The sequence below is a fragment of the Rhinolophus hipposideros genome (assembly GCF_964194185.1).
Source record: "Rhinolophus hipposideros genome assembly, chromosome: 6".
NCBI classification, from domain to species: Eukaryota; Metazoa; Chordata; class Mammalia; order Chiroptera; family Rhinolophidae; genus Rhinolophus; species Rhinolophus hipposideros.
Genome location: NC_138052.1, coordinates 95,618,668 through 95,642,984, shown reverse-complemented (window position 1 = coordinate 95,642,984; position 24,317 = coordinate 95,618,668). Strand labels below are relative to the sequence as shown.

General features: G+C 50.5%; 1 protein-coding gene across 1 annotated transcript in view; it reads right to left on the bottom strand.

Moving 5' to 3' along the window:
* INPP5D (inositol polyphosphate-5-phosphatase D) overlaps nt 1-24,317 on the bottom strand; it is a 107,796-nt gene that overhangs the window by 3,687 nt on the left and 79,792 nt on the right. Inside the window, exons 16-25 of the mRNA XM_081052373.1 lie at nt 21,490-21,598; nt 21,235-21,323; nt 17,718-17,799; nt 14,685-14,774; nt 12,288-12,401; nt 10,946-11,028; nt 7,676-7,763; nt 6,050-6,199; nt 5,100-5,196; nt 2,882-3,148 (exon numbers count right to left, since the gene is read on the bottom strand). Of these exons, the coding sequence (XP_080908499.1) occupies nt 2,882-3,148; nt 5,100-5,196; nt 6,050-6,199; nt 7,676-7,763; nt 10,946-11,028; nt 12,288-12,401; nt 14,685-14,774; nt 17,718-17,799; nt 21,235-21,323; nt 21,490-21,598 (1,169 nt within the window). The remainder of the gene's footprint in view (nt 1-2,881; nt 3,149-5,099; nt 5,197-6,049; nt 6,200-7,675; nt 7,764-10,945; nt 11,029-12,287; nt 12,402-14,684; nt 14,775-17,717; nt 17,800-21,234; nt 21,324-21,489; nt 21,599-24,317) is intronic.

The window sequence follows — 24,317 nt, the reverse complement described above, 5'->3', positions numbered from 1 at the left end:
CTCTTACTTGAGGTGACTTCTGGCTGAGCAAATTATGAGAACCAGGAATGGGAACACATTTTACTTTCTGGCCAACAGCATCATCTCCCCGGGGAGTGTTCTGGGTTCTGCTTTCTGCAAAAACGGAGGCTGCTATGAAGAAAACGTGTGTCCCTTGGAACCCACGGACTGTTCAGGTCGTGAAACCTCTTACTAATGAAATGTGTGCTGAAACACTGCTTGTGATTGCTGAACAGACAAGGCGAATAAACTCTTTGGGGAGGAGGCAAGGGCTCAGGGGACAGAGGAGAGAAGTCATCATTGGAAGTGCCAATGAGGCGAGATGACATGGGATCTTGGGGAGGCTAGCCTCAGGGACGCGCTCCCAGGGGCTTAACTATAGACTCAGTTTTGGACTCATTATTCTCTGGAAAGACCTGGAGCAGTTGTATAACCAGAAATGCTGGAGACTTTGGAAAGCCACGTCTCCCCCGCAGGCATCCTCTGTACCCCCAGCTGGATCCTCAAAGACCTTTGCTATGAGGCAGCCCAGGGAGGAAGGTGGAGGAGGGTACAAGCAGCACTGACCAGAAGTTCTGATGGAGAGAGGCAAGACAGAGAAAAGAAAAATGCGTGGTCTGACACCTGACAGCCCATTCTCAATGACTGAGGTAGGAAGACAGGGTTCGCCTCAGAGAATCCGGGCCAGGGCCAGGAACAGGGCTCTGGATTGCAAGCATTTTGGCCCCTGGGACAAGAGCAGCGATGGAGGCGGCTGTCACTCTTAGAGAGGAGCAATCTTGGTGGGGGTAGGGGAGACTGGGAAAACCACAACAAAATCTTAAAAGCCTCATTTCCCTGACCAAAAGTAACAAGAAACCGATTCCCATAGGAGGCCGCAGCTGTGGAATAAGTGAACCAATATCCAGGGCACAGTTAATTCCTGTGGTAGAAGGACCCCCCTTCCCAGATTCCGGAGTCTGTTCTTTTCTAAAGAAGCGAAACACCGAACACGGTTTGAGCAGAACCCTCCGTCTAACCACACGATTTCAGTCCAGAGTGACCAGCTGTTCAGGTTTGCCCAGGATTCAAGGGTTTCCCAGGATGTGAGATTCTTAGTTCAAAAAAGGGACAGTCTTGGGCAAACCAGAACAGCTGGTCATCCTACTTGAGTGTGGGGCAATGGTGGGAGGACACGGAGGGTGCTGGTGACACCCCCTTTTCCATAGCCATTGCTCAGGCTGAGCCAGGGGTTGAGAGCAGCGAAGGGGTCTGCAGGCAGGGATGGGAACTGCCAGATGCTTGCCTCTGATCACCTCCTTGGTGAGCAGTGAGCTTAGATCGCCACCCTGGGGGCCCCTGGCCTACAGATGTCCTGTTCTGAAGCTGTCACCGGTGAAACTGGAGGGAACAGGTCACCCACCCAGTTGCAAGATGTGTGTTGTGTTCAAGTTGTTACGCACAAAGATACAGTTACTTTGAGAACTTAGAAACATGTCACTTAAATAATCTCCTTGTTCCACGTGGTTGTTCACAGCAACATTTCCTGAATCATAAAGAGATGACCTTTGCTAAAGAGGCCCCTCAGCCCTCACTGTGCGGTAACTGTTGTCCTTGTTTTTCCAGGGGAGGAGATGGAGGCTGTTTTTTCTTCCTCCAAGTTTCTTACAGAATGATCAGAGTCCTAAAACATTATCACCAAATTTTGAAAACTGGAGGTACAGAGATAGGGCTGAGCGCAGGGGCAGACATATTTATTTGCCCTGACCGACCCTCTCGGGTCCTGTTGTCCTATCATATCCTCCTCCCTCCATCCTTTCCTTCCTTCCGGTCATCTATCCACCTCAGGTCTCCCTTCTCTCTTCCAGGTCAGTACCAGCCTGAGGATGGTGTCTTTTCCTTTTTCTTTTTTTTTTAGAGAAAATCTTAAGGAACGAAACTGCCCCTCAGAAAAGTTGGAAGTGGGGGGAGATGAGCGACAACACTCTCTTCTCTGGCTTCTAATAAGTGACAAAAACACTGCGGAGAAACCTAAGATCTCATGAAAGGGAAGTGAGGCTGAGAGCAGCCCCCTGAAGTCATTATAAAGAGTAAAGACAGCCACCAAGCACAGACGATGCTAATGACATGTTGTATCTCTTCGATCACTGTTAATGGGCCCTGCACTTCTCATTTCCATCTGTCAGCTTCTGGTTACTAGAAACTTCTAGAGCTCCCTATGCTGCATTTCTACAAGATGTTCACGAATGTGTTTGCTTGGTGACAGCTGCATATGTGACAAGGGGCTGTGGCTTTGGCTGCCTGGGCTGGGCTCCACCCTGTCTCCGTCCTCCTGTCACGTGCTGCCCGCACCAGCTCTAGACGCAGGTCACCTTTCTCTAACCTCCTGGCCTTTCCCAAAGTTTCATGGCTAACCCCTTCCCTCCGCTGGTTAGCTGCTCTCCCCCTTTGCTCAGTCTCAGCTGTGTCTTTTTCTGACTGTCCTCAACAGGAGAGAAGGGAAAGCTGCCCGTGGGAACAGGCACCTCATGACTGAGAAGGGAGAGGGGAGCTCAGCATTGGAGAGGAACTTCTACATAGAAATTTCCACCTGTTCCTGGAGCCTCCAGGGAGTGAAAGAGGGTCGGAGGGTTCACTATTACAGAAAAGTGTTCTTCAATACATGTAGTTTTTATAGGAAGATACTCTTCTTGGTAGCATCTTTAAATTTTTCTTCTAAAAAGAAATCTTAGATGTTGACACCCATAGGGTAGGAGTTGGAGATTCTACAAGTATTTCTCGAGTGGCTACTGTGTTCCAGGCCCCAAGGATGAGTCAGGAACTGAAGTTTCCATTCTCGGGCCAGGTTTCCCGTCAGTGAAAACCCAGGGAAGGGAGAGATCTTGGGGAAGAGGACCCTCACCTCGACTCCTGTGTCCTGGGGCAGGGGCCTCGGGTCACTGCCGAGGATGAGAACTTTTTGGGTGATATGGGCTGTTGGGAGGGTGGTGTTGGAGGGCCCTCTCCCCTTCCAGGTCCCAGGGAGGAGTCCTTGAATGGCTGGTCATAGATCCAGGCTGTGGGCTGCTGGTCGGGAGACAGGGCCTGTTTCATGTGCCCGAAGGGCCCCACCCCCATGTAGTTGGGGTTGATGACTTCAGTGATGCTGGAGCCACTGCAGAGAGGGACCCTGTGGGGGAGACACACAAAGTCACACCTCAGGTCTCCCTTCTCTCTTCCAGCTCAGGTCCAGCCTGAGGATGTTGTCTTCTGATACTCTTCAGGACCCCTGAGGATCTCCCCCAGTCCTTCACTTTTGGGCAGTGGATTCATTCATTCATTCATTCATTCATTCATTCATAAAACAAAAGAGTTACTGAAGGCCTACTAGACACCAGGCCCGGGGAAGAAATATGGTTGTGAATGAGGCAGCCATAATGTCCATTCTGATGGAACCCAGATCTGGTGGGAGAGACAAATAAAACAAGTTCAGTGACTGAGAGTCACGGCATATATACAATGCTGAAGTCTGACAGAGTTACAAAAGAGGCAGAGAGAGACGAGCAGGAGGGTTGGGACCGACTGGGCAGAGGGTGGTCAGAGAAGGCTTATCTGAGGAGGCAGATACAAAGGAAGGGAGGGAGACAGTGGTAAGTGCAAAGGTCCTGAGGTGACAGGGGCTTGACTGTCCCAGGAACCGTCTGAAGGCCCCACGAGCAAGTGGGGAGTGTGAAATGGGAGGCTGCGAGGCCAGTGGGGCCGAGTGACTGTGGGGCGTGGGCAGGCTAGGCTGGGGGTAAGTGGAGAGTTCCATCTGGGACATGTCAGTTTGCATGTCTGGTATGTGAGTCATCAGAATGGAAACAACCATGTCGGTATTTGGAGATGAGCGTGGAAGTCAAAGAGGTCAAGGATGGAGCCTGGAATGTGGGGGAGTCAGCTTAAAGCTGTCTAGAGGATGGGCCAGACCTGAATGAGATGACCCTGAGACATACCCAGTGCCGCCTCAGCAGCAGAAGTGTCATCCTGTGTAAGCTGGTGCTCTCACAAGCACTGACAAGAAGCATTCTGAGTAGATAGGTTACAAGGACCCTCCCTGCTCCTGTCTGCTCAGCCTGGTTCTGAGCACATCTCTCGCCCATCCGTCAATGCATGCTTAAGAAATACTAATTCTAACACTAGTCAGATGGGAAATAATTTGTAGACCTACACTGATCCTGAGTCTGGAGCCAAGCTATGATGCTTTCGTTGACAGGATAATAGTGGGGGGAAAGATGGAAAGGGAATAGCGTGGTGCCCACGGCTACAATCATCAGAAGCTGGACGAAGGAAAGGGCTGGAGTTCTTGTGTTCTCAGGGGGTGGGTGGGCATGTGAGCAAGAGCTGGACGGATAGGCAGAGTGGGGGCCGGAAGGAGGAGAGGAGTGGGCTGGGCTCTGCTCCGGCTCTTGGAATTTTGCTCGCGAACTAGCACAGCTTTGCTACCTTAGCAAGGAAGCTGGCAGAGAGCCTCACAACCCATGCTGGCTGGATTTTGGGACTTGAGACCCTATCAGCATGCTGAGGTGACTCTGTTAAAGGGGACTGCTCACTCCAAGTAATACAGACTCTTATACTGTCCAGATTATTCCTAGTCCGGTCTCTGCCAAGAGCAACCTATGTGCATTTTCCCCAGTGATTTTTTTTCTTAGTAACAGGATGGGGTTTGTTGGCCACAGAGCCATGACACAGTGACCATTCCACAAGTCATCTCTGCAGGTGCTTTCTCCTGGACTGGGCCTTTCTCTCCTAGGCTGTGAGTTCTCAAGTCAGGGACTGTACCTAATGTGCCTTGGTTTCTTTAGAACCTGACACATAGTAGGTGTTCAGCCCATGTTTGTTGAACGGAACTGAAGTTTCCTACATAAAGGAGTCTCCCAGGCCTCGTCACAGTCACACCAATTCCCCCCATCCCCTCCTGCCCAGGGCTGTGGGTTTGTGGCCGGAAGCCTCAGAGCTGGAAGTAGGACAATACCTCTCAGGCCAAGCTTTCTTTTCCTCCAGCTCCTGGGTTCCTCTGGGCTCCACTTACCATCCCCTGGGTCCTGGGCCTGCAAAGTCAGCTAGTTTGTAGAGAAGCCCTGGCAACCCCCCTGCTCTACCTGCTGGCAGGTTCCCACTGCTTCATGGGGTCGTGGCTGGTGAAGCTCTTCAAGGACTTGGGCGCACTGGACTCATCGCGTTCAGTCTTCACAAAGTCTGCAAGGACAGGGCCAGGAAAGAGCATGTGAGGGCCCAGCGCCCAGAGTCTGGGCCAAGATGGCAGAGAGGTTTGCACTGGCATCCAGAGCTGAACAGTGAATATCGGCTGCCCGGGAGGCAGGCTAAGCGAGATTCTGAGACCTTATGCGAGTTCAGTGATTGATTAGTTATGTCTGCTATGGCTCCAGAGGGAGGAGAGTTGGCATGTGATCCAGAGTAGTTATTTTGTGTGACATTTCCAACTTGTTGGAGATCCACGAGGGACAAAAAAGGCAAACATTTCCGCATAAAACAAGTATAACAAGGTGGCTCCACCAGAGCATTTGATAGCAAAGCCTCTGTGGGCTTAAGGGGCAGCTGGAAGCCCACCTTCATTTCTGACTCTAGTTTATGGTTGCAGAGGTGTTGAGGCCCCTCACTCCAACCCACAGTCCTGCTACAGAGAGAAGCTCCCTCAGGGCAGAGGGGAGGCACAACCACGGGTGGCAGCAGCCCTGATGGCCCAGTGCCTGCCCAGGAGCTGAGGCTGCCAGACTGTCCACATGCAGTGAGGTTTGCTATCTCATGGTTCACATGAGAAGAGGGACCCCATCACGTTTATGAATTCCAGCTGAGCACTGGGTGAACCTGCACTTTCACCTTGGGCTAGCTGCTTACTAGGTATATGACCTTCAGCCAATCACTTCCCCTCTCTGTGCCTCTGTTTTCCCTTCTACCAAACAAGGTTGATACCTGGTGCTCAGAATATTCAATGACTTTGCTGAGAGGAACCTCACTCCTGTACCTAACCCCACAGCACTGAAAAGGGCACCAGGGTGGGGTGGGGGGAAGGGGTGGCATGCCCACTTACCGTAGAGCTTCTCCCTCGTCTTGCCCTGGGAGGTCTGCAGCTTGATCTCCCCCCGGAAGTGACCCATCATCTCTCCGTGATGGGTGAGAGGTGTGTAGATGGGGAGTGGAGTTTCTGTGGCCTCTAAACGCAGAGCAATGCAGCCCTCGCCTGGGGAGGTGGAGGGACAATACTCATGTCAAGACCTCGCCATGCCGCAGGACAGACATCGCGAATTCCTCCTGGATATTCAGAGCTACCGCTCAAAGGCAGTCCTTCCGAACAATGGCCAAGCCAAGGACCATTGAATGAATCTTTACGAACAACTCTTCAGCAATCTGGGACACCATCTTAAAATTTATAGCAAATGAACTCTACATAGATCAGTCGACGTAAAAAAAAAATGAATTCATAGAAAATCCAGTAGAAAAACAGAATTAAATACTAATCTGATAGCTGGAGGGAATGACAACTTTCCAAGGTTTAAAGCAATGTAAGAAATGACAAATCAGGACTTACAGATAAGAAGATATAAAAGTTTAAAACTTTGATACAGAAAACAGCAAACACAGCGTCATTAACTCCATAGATGATCCCCGAGTCACTCTGTCTCAGGGAACTGTTCAGTCTTTATTTTGTCGGATCTCTTGGCCACCCTTGCTGTCACAACCACGCCCTCTTCTCAACCCAACCCTGCCGGTGTCCACAGCGTCATACCCTCTGGCTGTGCCTTGCTCCTCATCACAGCTGACCCAGATCAGAAAACAGAAACATTAACTCAGCTACTCAAACCAGAAGTGCAGGGCCGGCCCCAACCGCCATTTCCCCCAATTCCCATGTCCCTTTCTCCACACCTCTCAATTTTACCCTGTCTCTCCATTTTTACTGTCACTACTTTCACGCTGGCCCCCTCATCTCTCATCTTGATCATCCATGGAAAGCTGGCCACATTACTGTCTAGCTTGACTCTTCAATGGCTCCCTGCTGCCCCAGGATAAGGTAGTTACCCTGAGCCTGGCTTGTAGGAAGCTGCTTGATCTGGCTCCTGCCTTCATCCTCTCTCTGGCTACCTGCCCCTTTCACTCCATACTCTAGCCACACTGAATGTACTAAGTACAAGGGTGAACTGACATTGGGCTGGCGCCCTGGACCGGCTGCAGATGTTACAGAAGATGGTCTCTCTCTAGTGGGACAGTTGTGGAGACACAGGCCTGAGCACTGAGCAATGCTGGGAAGACTTGGGTTCAAATAAGGGCTCAGCCAGTTCATAAATGTGTGATGTGGGCAAGTCACTTAACCTCTCTGAGCTTCAGTTTATTCATTGACTAATTGGGAGAATAGCATCTGCTTCATAAGATCTTGTGAGAATTTAAAAATGCCTGCAAAGCAACTGGCACAACATCTGACACAGGAAAGACTCAAAAGCGAGTGGAAGGGCCTCTGGGAGTGGCTGCTGGCTGTTCCTCCCAGAAGCCCGATGGGGTGGGAAGGTTGACTCACCAGTAATGGGCCCTCCGGCAGCCCTGGGATGGAGAAAGGAGCGGCAGGTAGGCTTCCTGTGACGGAGATTTTACCGCCTCCCTTAACTCAGAGGCTGCCAGCTACCAGCAGCTGTGGTACCTGCAGCACCTGCCCTGGGACACTTACCGTAGGATTCGTCGCTGTCGGAGGACTTAATGCTGACCAGGATGTGCTGGTCCAGCAGGTACTCGGGGTCAGAGATAATGGGCTTCAGCTGTAAGGAGGAATGGCATGGAGTTAGAGCTGACAAGTCAGGGGCAGGCGTGTGAGGGTCGCCAGCCCAGGTGAGGGGACTGCTGGGGAAAACAGGCCTATAGATGTTGTTATTAGACAAATTTAAACCTCTGCTTTCCATGCCCAGAGAACAGGAAGTAACCCCTATGTACACCCTACCCAGCAAGGTGGGGTGAACTTTCTTTCCTGTCCCTCACCCCATATCACACTGCACTCTAGACCCCAGGAGAGGGCCTGAGCCCACATGTGCCCCAGCTCCCTTCCCCTCCTTTGCAGCCCTCGGGGTCCTGGGAGTGGACCAGCTAATACGCAAATGATTAATGGGACTAGGAATCAGGTCTGAATGCACCCCACTCCCACTCCAGGCTCCCCAAGCAGAGTGCAGTTCTCTCCTCAGCCCCCTCCCAGGACGGAGGCTGCACTGAAGGTGGCGCCACAAGGCTGCCCTCCCTCTAGGCAGGAGAACGCCTGTGTCCACCAGCGGAAGTGGACCTGAAGTGTCCTGCAGGTTGCTGGAGGGTGTCTCAGTGAATGACAGACACAGATCCCGAATTCTAACTGTATCCCTGACTTTCTGTGACAACGAGGGATGGCTCGCTCCCGGCTGCCCTGCTGGTCTGGTTTCGGCGCATGTGCACGTCAGGCTTTGCATGCAGGGTGAACCTAAACCCCATCAGTGGAGGCCAAGTCCATGCAAAAACAGGGAGCTTAATGCACGCACTAGCTCCCCTGTGCTGGCTAACTTTGTGACTTTTGCACAACTTAAGGCTGTTTCTCACACTGACTCCAACATAGAAGGGCCTAGTAAAGGGTCACAGGCTGCTCCAGGCCGTCCCCTTCCTTCCCACCCTGGTACTGAGAGACCCCTGGTGCAGGCCTGGAGCCATGTTGACCTACAGGATGGACTCTATCTTCATTCAGAAAGTTCCAGAACAAATGACTGGGTGCTCTGGGGCATTCTGGGTTTCCAGAGCTGCACCAACCACTCTGTTCACTGACTTATAATGTTGGCCGGCTTGAAGTTAGACCCGGAGCCGGGGTCCTATGAATGCAGGAAGACCCCACCCTCCCAGGCAGCAGTGAGAGTGAGGTGGCTGATAGCTGAACAAGGAATGTCTGTGGGGAACACTCACCACAGTGGGGGTGGCTGAGGGAACCTCTGTCAGGGTGCCTCAAAGGGGTTTTAGAGGGTGAAGCGGGAGGAGGCAGTGACAGAGATGGGTGGAGGGTCAGGGAGCAGGAGGGAGTCAAAACCCTGAGGTGCTGTGGGGCAGATGAGGCTGGAGGGCGAGGAGGGGCTGGGAGCCACCGAGGACCTTGGGCTCATCCCACGTGACATCAGGGAGTTGACTGGATAAAGAGGGCTATGCCAGGATCAGATGGGCATTTCAGAAAGACCCGTCAGGCTTCAGGATTTCTCAGCCAGGGGAGAGGAGGGATGGTGACCCCTGGAATGTGGCAGTGGGTAGAGGACGGGACAGGGGCGGGTCTTGGCAGTCATTAGGATGTGGGGACAGGACAGGGGTGCTACAGGGACTGGGATGCTGGTTCCTTTCCCCACTTGACTGAAGGAGGAACTAGCGGTTGGGGTGCTGTGTGGGAGCAGCCAGGGAGGAGCAGCAGGAGGGTGGGGTGAGTGGGTAAGGTGAGATGTCACCTTGGAGCCCAGCCACCAGGATTCAGGTGCCTGAAATGGTATGGCCTTCATGTGTGTCCCAAGTGTTGGTTCCAATCAACAATTAAGGCCAGTGTGGGTAGCCCAGCCCCCTGAAGACTGCCCGCATCGCACCCAGCTTTAGGAGAGGATGGGTCCCTTCACCTTTAAATCCCCTATCAGGGTTGGACGGGTGGCTCAGTTGGTTACAGAGCGAGCTCTGGGCAACAGGGCCGCAGGTTTGATTCCCACATGGGCCAGCGAGCTGCGCCCTCTGCAACTAGAATGAAGTCAATGAGCTGCCTCTCAGCTCCCGGGTGGCCAGATGGCTCAGTTGGTTGGAGCGAGGGCTCTCAACCACAAGGTTGCCAGTTCGACACCTTAACTCCTGCAAGGGATGGTGGGCTCCGTCCCCCGCAACTAAGATTGAACACGGCACCTTGAGCTGAGCTGCTGCTGAGCTCCCGGATGGCTCAGTTGGTTGAAGCACATCCTCTCAACTACAAAGTTGTGGGTTCAACTCCCGCAAGGGGTGGTGGGCTGTGCCCCCTGCAACTAAAAACGGCAACTGGACCTGGAGCTGAGCTGTGCCCTCCACAACTAAGATTGAAAGGACAACAACTTGACTTGGAAAAATCCCGGAAGTACATACTGTTCCCCAATAAAGTCCTGTTTCCCTTCTCCGATAAAATCTTTAAAAAAAACAAAAAACAACTCATATCAGGTGTCACCGAGGGAACCTTCCAGGAGAGTCCCTGAAACCACCGCCCTATGCGATCGGTTTTCTCAGCGTTATACTCCCTCTCAGTGTACCCCTCCCTTGTTATGTGACAAGGAAATGGGGTTCTACTCCACTGTGTACTCAGCATGAACATCCAGACACATCAATTGAACACAAAAGCAGTCCTGGGTCCCAGGTCAAAAACCATTTTTTCTGCAATAAAGAAAAATGTGTCCCCACCAATGTTTTCAAACATATTTTCAATTCTACCCTCTGCTTGCATGGACCGTGCCCACGTCAAGTTCTGTCCGCATACAGAGTGCGTGTGGGAGCCAATGGCGTCCTCTCTACTCCTTCACTTGATCCTCTCAGCGGGGGCTGACCAGGCGAAGGAGCACTGCTGGGGAGCCAGGCCTTGGGGCGTGGGTCCTGGGTCCGTTGCTGTAGCTGGTGACCACGAATAAACCTTTCTGGGATCTGCCTCAGTTTCTTTCTTTGTAAAGTCATGTGGTCAGGCGAGGAGACCTCTAGATCCCTTCCATGATCCATTATGGGAAGTGAAATCCACTTAGGAATATTGGGGTCAGTCGGCACAGGCCCACGATTCACCACCACAGAAAGTGTGCCATAAAGCACCTTGAAAGAGAGCTGGCCCTCCAGGTAGGTAGGACTGCGGTCTCCTCTTCTGCATTTGGCCCCTGGCATGCAGCCTCCCTTTGGGGAGCCCGGCTGGAGCTCTGCCACTGCCCAGCACTGCTGGCTGGGTGACATCCTGGTTTTGAATTACCTTTGGAAGGGTCTCACCAAACTTCACCACCAACTCCCCTTCACTTCCTTCTTCATTTTCTCCTTCTTGACTCTTGACAAAACCTGTCGGAGAATAAGAAGGCTGGTTTCAGAGAACAGAACGAAAACCAGGCAGAAAAGATTCCTAAGGTTATCCCACCCTAACCAGTGAAGATACTCTCCTGTCACTTAACTCTGTAGGGACCAAACATCGTTTGGGAGTCAGGCTTGGTGGGGATTCTGTTTTGCAGCAGGGGAGGGTCATTTGCCAACATGGTCTTGTTATTTTTGGGAAAATCAGAGACTCCCCTCTTTTTTGGCTCCTCTTTGCAACAAACCGGGCAACAAAGAAACCATCACTTTGCAGGCAAGGAAATTAGGAAACATGACAGCTCTCCCACGCCACTCAAGATAGCAGCCTTTTGAAATGCTAATTTAAGCTTCCTAATATGCTGTTACCATAGAAATGTATGCAAATGTCTCGATAGTTTATTAAAAACACCCACACAATAATCCTCATCATTTTTGGAAGTGCTTTGCCCCTGCTCGGTGAACTGGGACCTAGAGCCTTTGTGAGAAGTTGGGTCTGTCCCCAGGACTGAGCCCCAGTGAGCTGGCGAAGCAAGTGGGGTGGGGCGGCAATGGAGCTGGTGGCACACATCTTCCCGGTGTCTGGAAGCAGCCATCATCCCATCACCTCCTCTAGTAGAGCTGGTTCTATCCCCGCTACCACCACCACTACCCAGACCATCTCAGCGAGGAGAGCTAGAAACCCTGCGATCTTCTCACCATGGAACAGCTTTAGACAACATGCCTTGAAGTGTCACCTAGAAAGAGTGTTTCCTAAACATAGTTTGTGCTAACTGCTGATGGCTGCGAGGAGACTGTCCATCTCTAGCTTGCTCCCAGATGCTCCAGACCACCTGGGAAAGACGCCTGGGTTGTAGGAAAGAGCAGAGGACGCCGAGGAAAAACAAGTGGCTACCAGCAACTGCTCAGCGCCTGGCACTGGCCTCCAGGAGCTCTGGACCTTCACCCAGGACCCTCTGGTTAAGCCAGAGCCCCAGTTTGGGGGGACCCTCAACTGGGCTACACTCTGCCCTGAGGGGCAAGGAGAGGATCCAGCCGCCCTGTCGCCTCCAAGGGGCGAGGGGTCAGTGCACTGTAACAGGGTGCCCCCTTGGAACCTCCACTTGCGGCCCACTTCTCTGACCCCGCCCCTTGAGGTCCATCCATGAGTCCTTCCCAGAGAGGAGAAATGGGGCAAAGCACCATCGGTGAAAAGGCATTCAGAGCAAGAACCATGCCCGCCCCAACCAAATGGAAGTTCAACAACCACTTACTCTCCAAGCAGCTCGAGTGGAACTCCAAGTAGAATTTAGTCTGCGACTTGGTCTTCAGGGTGGCGTAGCATCTGAGAAACTCGATCTGCCCTTGGCTGTCGACAGTCCCGGGGCCTAGAACAGGTGAGAACAGAGATTCGTTCCACAGTGTGCCTGGAGACAGAGCATTTCAAATCAGGCCCCCAACAGCGAGCTCCTTCGTGGGGTCCAGGGAAGGTGAGAGTCTGGGGGAAGGAGAGGTTTTCCCTGAAATCCCATCGAGCAAATCTCCACTATGGTACCAGCCTCTCTGACAAATCACAAGCTGGTGGGGAGCAGAGCAGGAAGACCCAAGAGTTCAAGGGTCAAGAGCTACTCTTTGTTAGAGCTGCATGGACCCGGGCAACACCCTCAAGTTCACTGCCTCAGTCTCCCCATTAGTTCCAGCAAAGAGAGCTTGTATAATGGCTCAGCTGCTCGATACCCAACTCCATCTCATTTCTAAGCTCAGGTCCTGAGGGATACCTACTCTTCCTTCCTCAGGCACAGTTACCTCCTCTCCTTACTCCAAGCTCCTTCCGCGCTTCAGAATCAGTTAATTTGCTCGTAACGCTATTCATTTAGACGACGCTTTGGCAAGCATTTTTAGGCTGGCTTTGAACAGCTATTCTGTTCTTCCATATAAATTCTGAGCCACCTGAGAGCAAGCACAGACATTCCCTTCCTCTATCCTTCCCATCCTTCCTTCTTTCCTTTCTTTTTTTTCAGCTATATTGAGGAAAAAGTGACAAGTATAATTGTATACATTTAAAGTGTACAACGTAATGATTTGATATGCGTGTACATATACATTGTGAAGTAATTACCATAGTTAACTGGGTGTTGGGTTTTTTTGTTTTGTTTTGGGGTTTTTTTGGTGCGGTGGGAATGCTTAAGATCTACTCTCAGCAAATTTCAAGTATGCAATACTGTACTATTTTTTATAGTCAGCATGCTGAATATTAGATCCCCTGAACTCACTCATTGTATAACTGAAAGTGTCTTCCCTTTGACCTATACCTCCTCAATGCCCCTACTCCCCAGTCCCTGGCAAACCCCATTCCATTCTGTTTCTATAAAATCTGTTTTTCCTTTTTTTTTTAAAGATTCCACATATAATGATACTATACAGTACTTGTTTTTTCGCCTGGCTTATTTCACTTAGCTTTCCTTTCTCCTTTTAAGCCCCACAGCTCCTAGGCCAGGCTCTGCTTAAGTGGACGTTCAACCAACGCTTTGTCCAGGCCATCGGTGTTTGTGAGCTCAGTCCCAGCGGAGGGAAGGCAAGCCTGACCCTGAGGATGTGGTATGGGTCCTCATCAAGGGTGTGATGGCGTGGATCACCCATCAATGCTGTAGAATCTCAGAGAAAAGGGCGGGGGGGCTGGGGAAAAGGTGGAAGGTTCTGGAAAGGCACAGTGGCCAGAGCTATGAAGGAGATAGGATGGTGGGTCGTGACTGCATGGAGAGGGGAGGTCATATTCCTGGGACCATGTTAGACCCAACAGCATGGAGACATGTCCCAGGAAGTCTGTTCCAGCCTCACCTATGTCCACGACAGTGCCAATGACACAGAACAATACAGGCTTTTCCAACCTGTATTGGGACCCCCATTCAGCCTTCACAAATGAGCCTGGACTGTCTGCTGACCACAGGCATGGGGGGTGGGTAGAGAAGCTGACAACATGGCTCACAGGTCACCCAGGCCTAGAGCTGGACATGCCACAAAGAACATCAGGCCTCTGCTGAGATAAGGCGGCCTGGTATCAGGGCTGAACTGGATTAGTTGAAAAATTACCTGCAAACCTATTATTATTATTTATGCTAGCATTTCCCCAAACTCAGTCATCCACATCCCATCTTCACAATTTTCACCACGTCTGCCTACCAGGCACCTGCACTAATACTGACTTAATATTTTCTTTAAATACTCACTTTTCAAACTTAAATAAATATATTTAAGTAAGAAGGCCTATCACAAGACTGAATGGAAAATCAGTGTTGCTTGCCTTACATAGAAGAGACACATTTAAAACATATTAAAATAAATGCATTACTAATAAATGGTCACCCAGGTCCCACCCAGAATCATCTTCGGTGGCAGAGGTGCCACACCTCGGAAGACACTCATTTACCCCATTTTAAAGACTGTATTAAAACTGAGGCTTAACAAGGTGACACGTTTGCCAAAGAGAGCAAGAAAACGCTCTGGACCGAAACCATAATGTGACGTGGACGTGAGGAAACTTCATTGACAGACTGTGGACTTGCTGGAAGGGTCATCTAACGTAGACAACTGATGGCCTCAACCAGAAGACGAGTCCCCAAGGCCTCCTGTCTTTGTGGAGAATGGAGGAACGGACACTGCCCACCACTTACCATTCTTGGAGACAAACTGAGAAGTGACTCCTGCCTCAAATGTGGCAAAAACTGGGCTGTGGTCACTTGTCATGATGTCACTGGTGCTGCCTGCAGGGGAGGAAGGCATTTCTGAGCAGAGAAGGACAAACTCTTCTGGTCAAGCCAAGGATGGCAAACCCATGGCAGAAATCAACTCACTCTGATGGAAGCCTCCAGAAGGGTCGTGGTTTTACACCCATTGTTCCACTGACCTTCCACCACCATGCTCAAAAGTCTCAGTGAAAAGTGTGTGACACTGTCTCCTCCATGGATGAAATGTGCCTGTTTTTCCTAAAGACTCACAAACTTTTAAATAGACTGTGGAGTGTGAACTCTAGAGAGTTTTCTGGTCTAAGTACTTGTTGTATTGATGAGATGGGGATTTAAGGTCACTGAGTTCATCAGTGAGAGAGATGGCACCTTCTCCCATCCCATAATGACTCAAAGAATTGAGAGAGAATGGAAGCTGATCAAGTATAGAGAATGAGTGTAGACAACTCTTTCAAGGAGCTTGGGGTTTGGACAAGAAGGGAAGGCAGCCAAGCGAGTTTGGAGGGGGTAAAAGAAGGAACACAGTTCTAGAAATACTGAGTTCTAAGTGCTTTTGATATAGGCACGTAGGGATGTCTGGCTGGGTTTTCAGGGCTGGAGATTTATCTTCAGATTTGGAGTCCTGAGGTCTCCAGGTGGAAGCAAAAGCCCTGAGGACATTTGGGCCCCACAGGGAAAACATGAAGAATGAGAAGAGGCAAGGAGGAAACTTCAGGACACACCAATCATTAATGGACAAAGGAGAAACAGCACAGGAGAAGGAGGAATGGAGTAAAGGGCCCAGGTGAAAAGATTAGCCCACAAATGAGGCACCCTTTCTCTGAGAAAGAAGGGAAGAAAACAGAAGGGGCACCCGCCTACGCCGTATGTGGAGCCAGACAGGAAGAAGTCAGTGAGAGGCCGGCACTGCGTGAAGCAGGAGAGGACAGAAGTTGAGCCCCATTTCCTGAGCTCTGGATATTCATTCCCTTTTCTTTTCCAATTTCTTGCCCACCTGCAACTCATTAAACCCTTCTGTGCCCTCCGGCACTCAGTGAAATATTAGCAAAATTCCCTACATCTTCAACTTACCCTTCATGTTCCAAACCCGGTCCATCCTGGAAGACACTGGAGGAAGGTGTGTACGCCTTGTTCCTCAGTGCCACTTCCAAACCCATCGCCCTGCTTTGTCCTAAAACCCTCTACTATGGAGCCATCTTGAATGTCAAGTTTAAGTTCAAAAGCGGTGATGCTACAAACCCCCTCCGGGCTGCAGGCCACCACTTTCTCCTGAATCTCTTCAGAGCTGGCTGAAGGAGGCAGATAGTAGGATCTTCCTACAGATATGAAGTGGCAGGAGTTGCAGGCCTGGTGTGATGGCTGTAGTGTCCAGGCCAGGTAGGGGTCGTGGACCTGGAGTGCTCAGGTGTGGAGGGGCTGAGGAGAGGCTGCAGGCAGAGGGTGGGATACGCGCCTTTGTAGCTTCTGAAGGTGGAATGATTCTTTGGCTCTGGCTCTGGGGGTGGGCTGCCTTTCCGCACATCTAAAGGTGTGAATGTGTGTCGAGTGAAGTCACTTCTGTGAGACAACTCAGGGGCTAGGGGAGTGCAGGCTGCATGCCTTAAACTATCCTCGGGGCAGCAGGAGCCAGGCACGATGGAAAGCTCTGGAAATCAGTCCAACTTTACAGGACCTGAGTCAATGTGGGGCTGTGTCAATCCCGAGAGAGAGGGTAGAAGTCACAAAGGGCAGCAGCAAGACGCCCCCCAACCCCCTGAGCTGGAGGCCTAAGATGTGGGTCAGGCCAGGGTCACGAGCAGCCTGTCAGGGGCCCCGGCCTGTAACTTGGTCACATAAGAGGCATGCCATTACCTTTACCTCAATTTACCTTTAAATCTCCCAAATCATTGTGTGTGTACTTACAGTATATATATAAGGTGAAACCATGTGAATTTCCAGTATTTGACTCTTTGGATGTCATTATCTGGAAATTTGCAATGTTTTAAAAATAATACCACAATTCTCAGTCAGTGAAGTGTTCCAAATAATTCTGCTGTGTGAATTTTTAAATACACAGAGCAGAATGGTTCCAAATAATGAGAACTACCAAGTAGGTTCTAAGAATAATCTCTCAAGCCGTTGAGAATCCCTTCAGCATATCTTACATGGCCAGGGCCAACAATTATTTAATTGTTTTGACAACTTTTCTATAATTATGTATTTTAATATTGCATATTATGCCTTTTTCATCAATTTAACTCAGTTTACCTTTAAATCTCCCAAATCCATCGTGTGTGTACTTACAATATATATAAGGTGAAACCATGTGAATATCCAGTGTTTGACTCTTTTTGATCTATGAAAACACCACTTCCACATGGTTCAAACCTAAGATGCTCTTTTTGAAAGAAAGAAACCTGAATTTCTTTTAAAAAGTGCTCCATAGGGCTGGCCCGGTGGCTCAGGTGGTTGGAGCTCCATGCTCCTAACTCCGAAGGCTGCCAGTTCGATTCCCACATAGGCCAGTGGGCTCTCAACCACAAGGTTGCCAGTTCAATTTTTCGACTCCCACAAGGGATGGTGGGCTGCGCCCCCTGCAACTAGCAATGGCAACTGGAGCTGGAGCTGAGCTGCGCCCTCCACAGCTGGGACTGAAAGGACAACAACTTGAAGCTGAACAGCACCCTCCACAACTAAGATTGAAGGGACAACAACTTGACTTGGAAATGGGTCCTGGAAGTACACACTGTTCCCCAATAAAGTCCTGTTCCTCTTCCCCAATAAAATCTTTAAAAAAAAAAAAGTGCTCCATAATTCAAATATTTCCCGAACTGGCAGATGTGGTGCTGCCTAAAATGGGAGAGGCTGCATCCACTCCTTCAGGTCACCTGACGAGGGCTGCAGGGAGCTCTCCCATTTGACAGATGGATGGACCGAAGCCCCGTAGTTTAGGGCAGTCGAACCTCCCAACATGCCACTCACCATAGGATTGACACACCACATGCACCAGCGGGTAAGACTTCCAGAGGACTCGGTCACACCAGGAGGGCAAGTTGTACTTCATCTGCAAATCAAAGTCATACACTTTGTTAAATGCCTGTTACTTTTTAGAAAATATATCAGTAAAAGATTAGCTCGTGGCCTTGGTAATCCTTGAATTCATTTGCTGTTGGTTCTTTATAGAATTTCCCCAATTGGTGGCTTTAAACATTTTCACTTGCCTCAAATCCCAATCCCATCACCATGCCCCACACTTCCAGAAATCCTGGACTCCTGCTTCAGAGCCAGACTGTGTTGCCTGGCTGTGTTCCCCTACCTATCTTCCTCACTGCTTTAGAATCTCTTGTATTTTTACATTTTCTTACCTTTTTTCTGACTCAGATGACTCTTTCTACCTGTATTTTCGCCCCAGTCTCTGCTTATCTTCACCAGTTACTTATTTTAATAACACACTCCAACCGTGGCTCCCCCTGCCAACCCATTTACCCGCCAATCCACATATCTACTTATCCATCCATCCACCCATCCATCTACTTATTCATCCACCAACCTGTCCAGCCACATACCCACCCACTCACACTTTCATCTACTCACCTGCTCATTCATCCATCCATCCATCCATCCATCCATCCATCCATCCATCCATCCATCCATCCACCCACCCAATCATTCAAACAACTTTTTACCAATTGTCTTTCAAGAATGTTTTATTTTCATTGCCTCTACTTTTGGGCTACCCATTTACTTCTTTTTAAACTTGAGATACAACTTATGTACAATAAACTATTCTTAAGTGTACTAATCTTAAGTGTATAGCTTAAAGAATTTTTATATTTGTACACACCCATTTAACCACTACCCAGATCAAGCACAGGGATTTTCTGTCATCCCAAAAGGTTCCCTCATGTCCCTGCCATGTCAATTCTACCACCTCCTAAAGGTGAACACTACTGTGACTGATTAATCAATTAAATTGATTAATTTTGCCTACTCTTGAACTTTTAAATGGACTCATTCAGTATAGAGTTGATCCTTAGAACAACACAGGTTTGAACTGTATGGGTCCACTTACACGTGGATTTTTTTTCAATAAATACAAGCAGAACTGTAAATGTATTTTCTCTTCCTTATGATTTCCTACACTTGATCTTAGCCAAAAGGCCGAGAAGCGATATGATTTCCTTAATAACATTTTCTTTTCTCTAGCTTACTTTATTGCAAGACTACAGTATGTAATACATATAACACAAAATATGTGCTAATCAATTGTTTATGTTATCAGAAAAATTTCTGGTCAACAGTGGGCTATTAGTAGTTAAGTTTTGGGGAGTCAAAAGTTATACATGGATTTTTGATTGCATGGGGGGGGTCATCCCTAACCCCCACGTTGGTCAAAGGTCAACTGTCTATTCTTTTATGTCTGGCTTCTTTCACTCATGTTGTTGCTTGTAGAAGTTCTTTTGTGTATTGTTGCGGTTGTATTCCATTGTATGTATTTATCTAGTCTACTGTTGATGGAAGTAGGGCTGTTTTCAGGTTTCGGACATTGTGAACAAAGCTGCTATAAACATTCCTCTATCTGTCTTTTGGTGAACAAACTTACTAATTTCTCCTAAGTATCCACCAAAGTGGAATTGCTGAATCATGGGGTAGGTGCATGTGTAGTTTCCCAGATGCGGGGAAATGGTCACTTCTTAACCTTGCAGTTCTCAGCATTAGCTGCCCCCGAGAATGGCTCTTTCTGGCTCCTTTGTTATCTCTGCCTCTTCCTCTCATGTCTGAATAGATGACCCCCAAATCTATCCATTGTTCTCTTCTCATCCTACACTCACTGCTTGTCTTCTCTGTGTGGAAAACTACCAAGTGGTGACCCAGCTCTGGTGCTTCTCTTTAGCATCAAGCTAGTATTTTCAACTGCCTTCTGGATGTTTTGAGATTTTCCACTAATATTATGCAATAAGTCTGAAAACAAGCTCTCTTTCCGCTCTAAGGCAGCTCTGTCTTCCAACCTTCCAGTTTTTATTAATAGCACTCAGACCTACTAACATAGCCTGCTTTTCTCCTTTTCTTTCAGTTTCAGGTTAAAGCTTCCACCTGGCGTCTAGGACCTCCCTCTTTTCCATTTTAGGCCCTAGTGTGTCTGTTCCTCCTTATTCTCAAGTCAAACCACTTCCAAATGTGTCCCCATGGACCTGCCCTGACAGTGCCTTTAAAGCAGACGACCCCGCTACACAGCAGCCAGTGGACACCTCACAAGGTTTCCTGCCCTAGGGGGTCTCAGCCTCCTTCATGGCAGCAGTCCTGGGTCTTGGCTCCTCCTCTCAGTTGGGTTTTCTTTTTTTTCTCTGTAAGTGCTGCTCTGTTCTAGCATCTCCCCAACACTTGGCCTTTCTCTCCCACTTCTGGTTCTCCACTTGCCTGAGTCTAGGTAATGCCCAGAAGACTCTCAGGCAGCATTGTGAACTACACTTCATTTCCCTGGGCCTCTCGTGGCCCTGGGAAATTCCCCACTCTGGCATTCGGGCCCTCAGGACCCCACCACTGGGCCGGCTTCCCTGGGTCAGGTCCACTGGAAGGTGACAGATGCCAGAATTTCCTGCCTCGGCACCTGCTCCAGCAAGTCTTTCAACCAGAAATGGATCAGCCCCCGTCACCCCTTGTCAAGTCTGCTTGTTGAAATCCAAGCTGTCCTGTAGGGATCACAAGTGGCCTCTCTTTAAGAAGCCTCCCTTGATCTTTCCCCACCCTCACCGGTCAGTTCCTTGTCTGACCGCTCCTCACTGTATCTGGCATCACCATGTTCTCTCTCTGGTATCAGCTAGGGGTGCATTTGTCTTGTCTTTCCTAGTATAAACTCCTTGGGGGCAGATATCTCACTGCCCTCTCATCTCCCACCACCGAGCAGCATGCCCAGCCCATTACAGATCATCAGTAAATATCTGTTGAACAAGAGTGAATACATGTTTTTTTGCAGCTTTCTCCAAACACTGTTCTTTGGAACCAAGTGGTCTCATAAGATATTAACTGGTATTGTGACCAGCTGAGTTTGGGACATGAATTTCCTCATGGAGAACTATAATGCACATAAACCCCTAAAGGCTCTGATAAGTCCTGCAGCAAAGAAGCTAGTTTAATGATGATTCACTTGGCAGACTGGCAAGTGTATTTCACCACAGGACTTTTTTTTTTTTTTCCAAATGAGCAGCAGAACCCAGTTAAAAAAAATAACGCTTTAAGTCCTCTCAGAATCTTAGAATACCTGGACAGAAGGTAAATGTCGTAAGAGTCATGAGTCCCGCTCCTTGCAATGTACAAGTCTGGTTGCCCAGCCTCCCTTTAAGAGAGGTTTTGGCTCTGTGACACAATAAATGTGTGATTTCTAGCTTTCTCTCTTTTCCTTTGTCACTCTGTTCGCCTTTATGGGAACAGACACGAGAGGTGAGGTGTGCCAGTGGGGGGAAACCGGAGGGCAGGGAGGGTGTTTAAGGAGAGGACTCACCCCCGTGGCTTTCTGCTTAGTGTAGGCGTATTTGTCCCGAGTCAGTCTCTCAAAACGGTAGGTGGGCGCGAACGTGATTTCTTCTTCCTCTGAAACCAAACACAACCCCAGTTTCAGCTTTCATTCCCCACGTTTCACATCTGGTCATGTTTCCTTCTCCAGGCATAATCCTTCCCCTGGTGAGGACACTCAGGGAGCAGGGGAGGCAGAACAATGGCTGGAGAGGGCCCCGGAGAAGGGGACGGCAATTCTTACCAAAGTGCAGGAAAACCCTCTGCTCTTTCCGCTCCATAAGCAGCTGGTCATGGGACAGCAGGTCTGCGTACTGCTGCTGCTTAATCTTCTGGATAATAGTTTCTGCTTCCTGCAGCAACAACATGGCCACTGGTTAGACACCCCCCCACCCCCTTCACCAACATCAGGAGGCACGTCACCACCTGCTGCCCATTGCACCAGGTCCCAGAGCTCCCGATGCTGCCCCAGAGCCCAGACCCTCCATGGGCTGCCGTGTGGGTGCTTCTTGGCTCAACCATTTTATAGAGAAAATCCTGCAAGAGTAGTGATACATCAGCCTGATAACATACATTTCTGGCTGTTCCAAATTTGCAAAGGGACATTTTTTTTTTTTTTACCCTGTCTTTTAAAGTCATTTTATTACAGTAACACCTTATTAGGTAGGTAGGTTTGTCCCCCTTGCTCTCTCGCTTTCTCTGTGGGAACTGAGACAGCCTGCTGGAAGGCCATGAAAGGATCTGAAACTCCAGTCCCCAAATCTGAGGGCATTGGGCCTCTGTGATCTGGGCTGGGACCCGGAGAGTCGGGGTGACATCCATGGGATAAGCTGGCCTTGGAAGCCAGCAGTCCTCTCTCCTAAGACTTATGTTATACCTCTGCTATGGCCAATGCAACTGGCCACATCCTGGTGAATGAACAGCTATGACAGTCCCTTAGACTGTGAAGGGTCCCTGTCCACTCCTCCCCCATCTGCCCACTCAGCAGGCAGGAGAGACGGAAAATTGCCCCGAGGAGCTTTTTGCAAGGAACAGAGTGGTGGGGAGGCAAGATGGGCACAAATGGCACCGAAGCTCCTCAGTATCTGCAGAGCTGCTATGGCAGTGAGGCCGAGGTGGCTGAGGGATGTGGGACAGCTGGGAAAACATCTGGGAAGGTGAGCCAGGAGATCTGGGTTCAGTCCCAGCTCTCTCAGCCTGTCACCCAGGTTACCCAGGTAACCAACCCAAGGCTGTTTCCTTACCCTATCTGTGCCCCAGGGCCCTCGTCTTCTGTTAAAGTGGGTCCATGTTTGCCATCCTCCTGCTCCCCTCACAGGATGGCAGCACAGAAGTATTCAACATCCGTGTTACACGGGGAAACAACAGGCTGTTAACTAAGTTCCCTGGGCAGACGAGCTCAGTTCTGCTCCCACACCTGGCCCCTGCCCCATCTTCCAGGAGCACCGAAAACAACCATGTCTGGTTCTGGACACATCCAGCGGCCACGTCTGTTCACTCTCCCTTCCCAGGGAAAGCTTTTCCCTCCCTGAGGCTGTGTCTGTGCCACCTGGCTTCTCTGACTGCTGCTCATTAGCCCACGGGTGGGCATCCACCTTAAAGAATGTCTTCTCAGCAAAAAAAAAAAAAAAGTAAGATACAAAGAAAACCACATGGAAATTTTAGAACTGAAAAACACACAATAACCAAAATTAAATCAAATAATGCTTTGAGGTAAAACAATAAAAACAATATAATATATATATAAAAAAAGAATGTCTTCCTCAGGCTGGCCTGTGACCCAGGATTTGGGGAGTAAAATTGATCTGGTCTCCTCAGTCCTGAGATCTGGGACTGGCAGGCTAAGGGGCTGTCGCTGGCCAGCTGGAGGACCAGAGTGATGGTGAGGAAGGGCAACCAGGACAGACAGGTGGGAACTAGGCATGAGCAGGGGTGAACCTTCTGTGATGGGAACAGCGCTGAGTCGCAGAGTGCAAGTAGCTACCTTGGTTCAGCCTGGTCTGTGTGTCTCCATGACCCTCTGCCCTGAGCTAACTCAAGTGAGCCCCTATCCCAGGCAGCCCAGCCCCATGTAGACAGCTCCTTGCCCAGGTGGACAGCCCCACCCAGGTGGGCAGCCCCACCCAGGTGGACACCCTCACCCAGGTGGATAGCCCCTCACCCAGGTGGACAGCCCCTCACCCTGGCGGACAGCCCCTCACCCAGGTGGGCAGCCCCTCACCCAGGTGGACAGCCCCTCACCCAGGTGGGCAGCCCCTCACCCAGGTGGGTACCCCCACCCCAGGTGGACAGCCCCTCACCCAGGTGGGCAGCCCCAGCACCAGGTGGGCAGTTCCTCACCCAGGTGGGCAGCCCCTCACCCAGGTGGGTACCCCCACCCCAGGTGGACAGCCCCTCACCCAGGTGGGCAGCCCCAGCACCAGGTGGGCAGTTCTTTACCCAAGTGGGCAGCCCCTCACCCAGGTAGACAGCCCCTCACCCAGGTGGACAGCCCCTCACCCAGGTGGACAGCCCCTCACCCAGGTGGGCAGCCCCTCACCCAGGTGGGTACCCCCAGCCCCAGGTGGACAGCCCCTCACCCAGGTGGGCAGCCCCAGCACCAGGTGGACAGCCCCTAACCCAGGTGGACAGCCCCTCATCCAGGTGGGCAGCCCCAGCACCAGGTGGGCAGTTCCTTACCCAGGTGGGCAGCCCCTCACCCAGGTGGACAGCCCCTCACCCAGATAGACAGCACCTCACCCAGGTAGGCAGCCCCAGTCCCAGGTGGACAGCCCCTCACCCAGGTGGACAGCCCCTCACCCAGGTGGGCAGCCCCTCACCCAGGTGGGTACCCCCAGCCCCAGGTGGACAGCCCCTCACCCAGGTGGGCAGCCCCAGCACCAGGTGGACAGCCCCTAACCCAGGTGGACAGCCCCTCATCCAGGTGGGCAGCCCCAGCACCAGGTGGGCAGTTCCTTACCCAGGTGGGCAGCCCCTCACCCAGGTGGACAGCCCCTCACCCAGATAGACAGCACCTCACCCAGGTAGGCAGCCCCAGTCCCAGGTGGGCAGCCCCTCGCCCAGGCGGGCAGC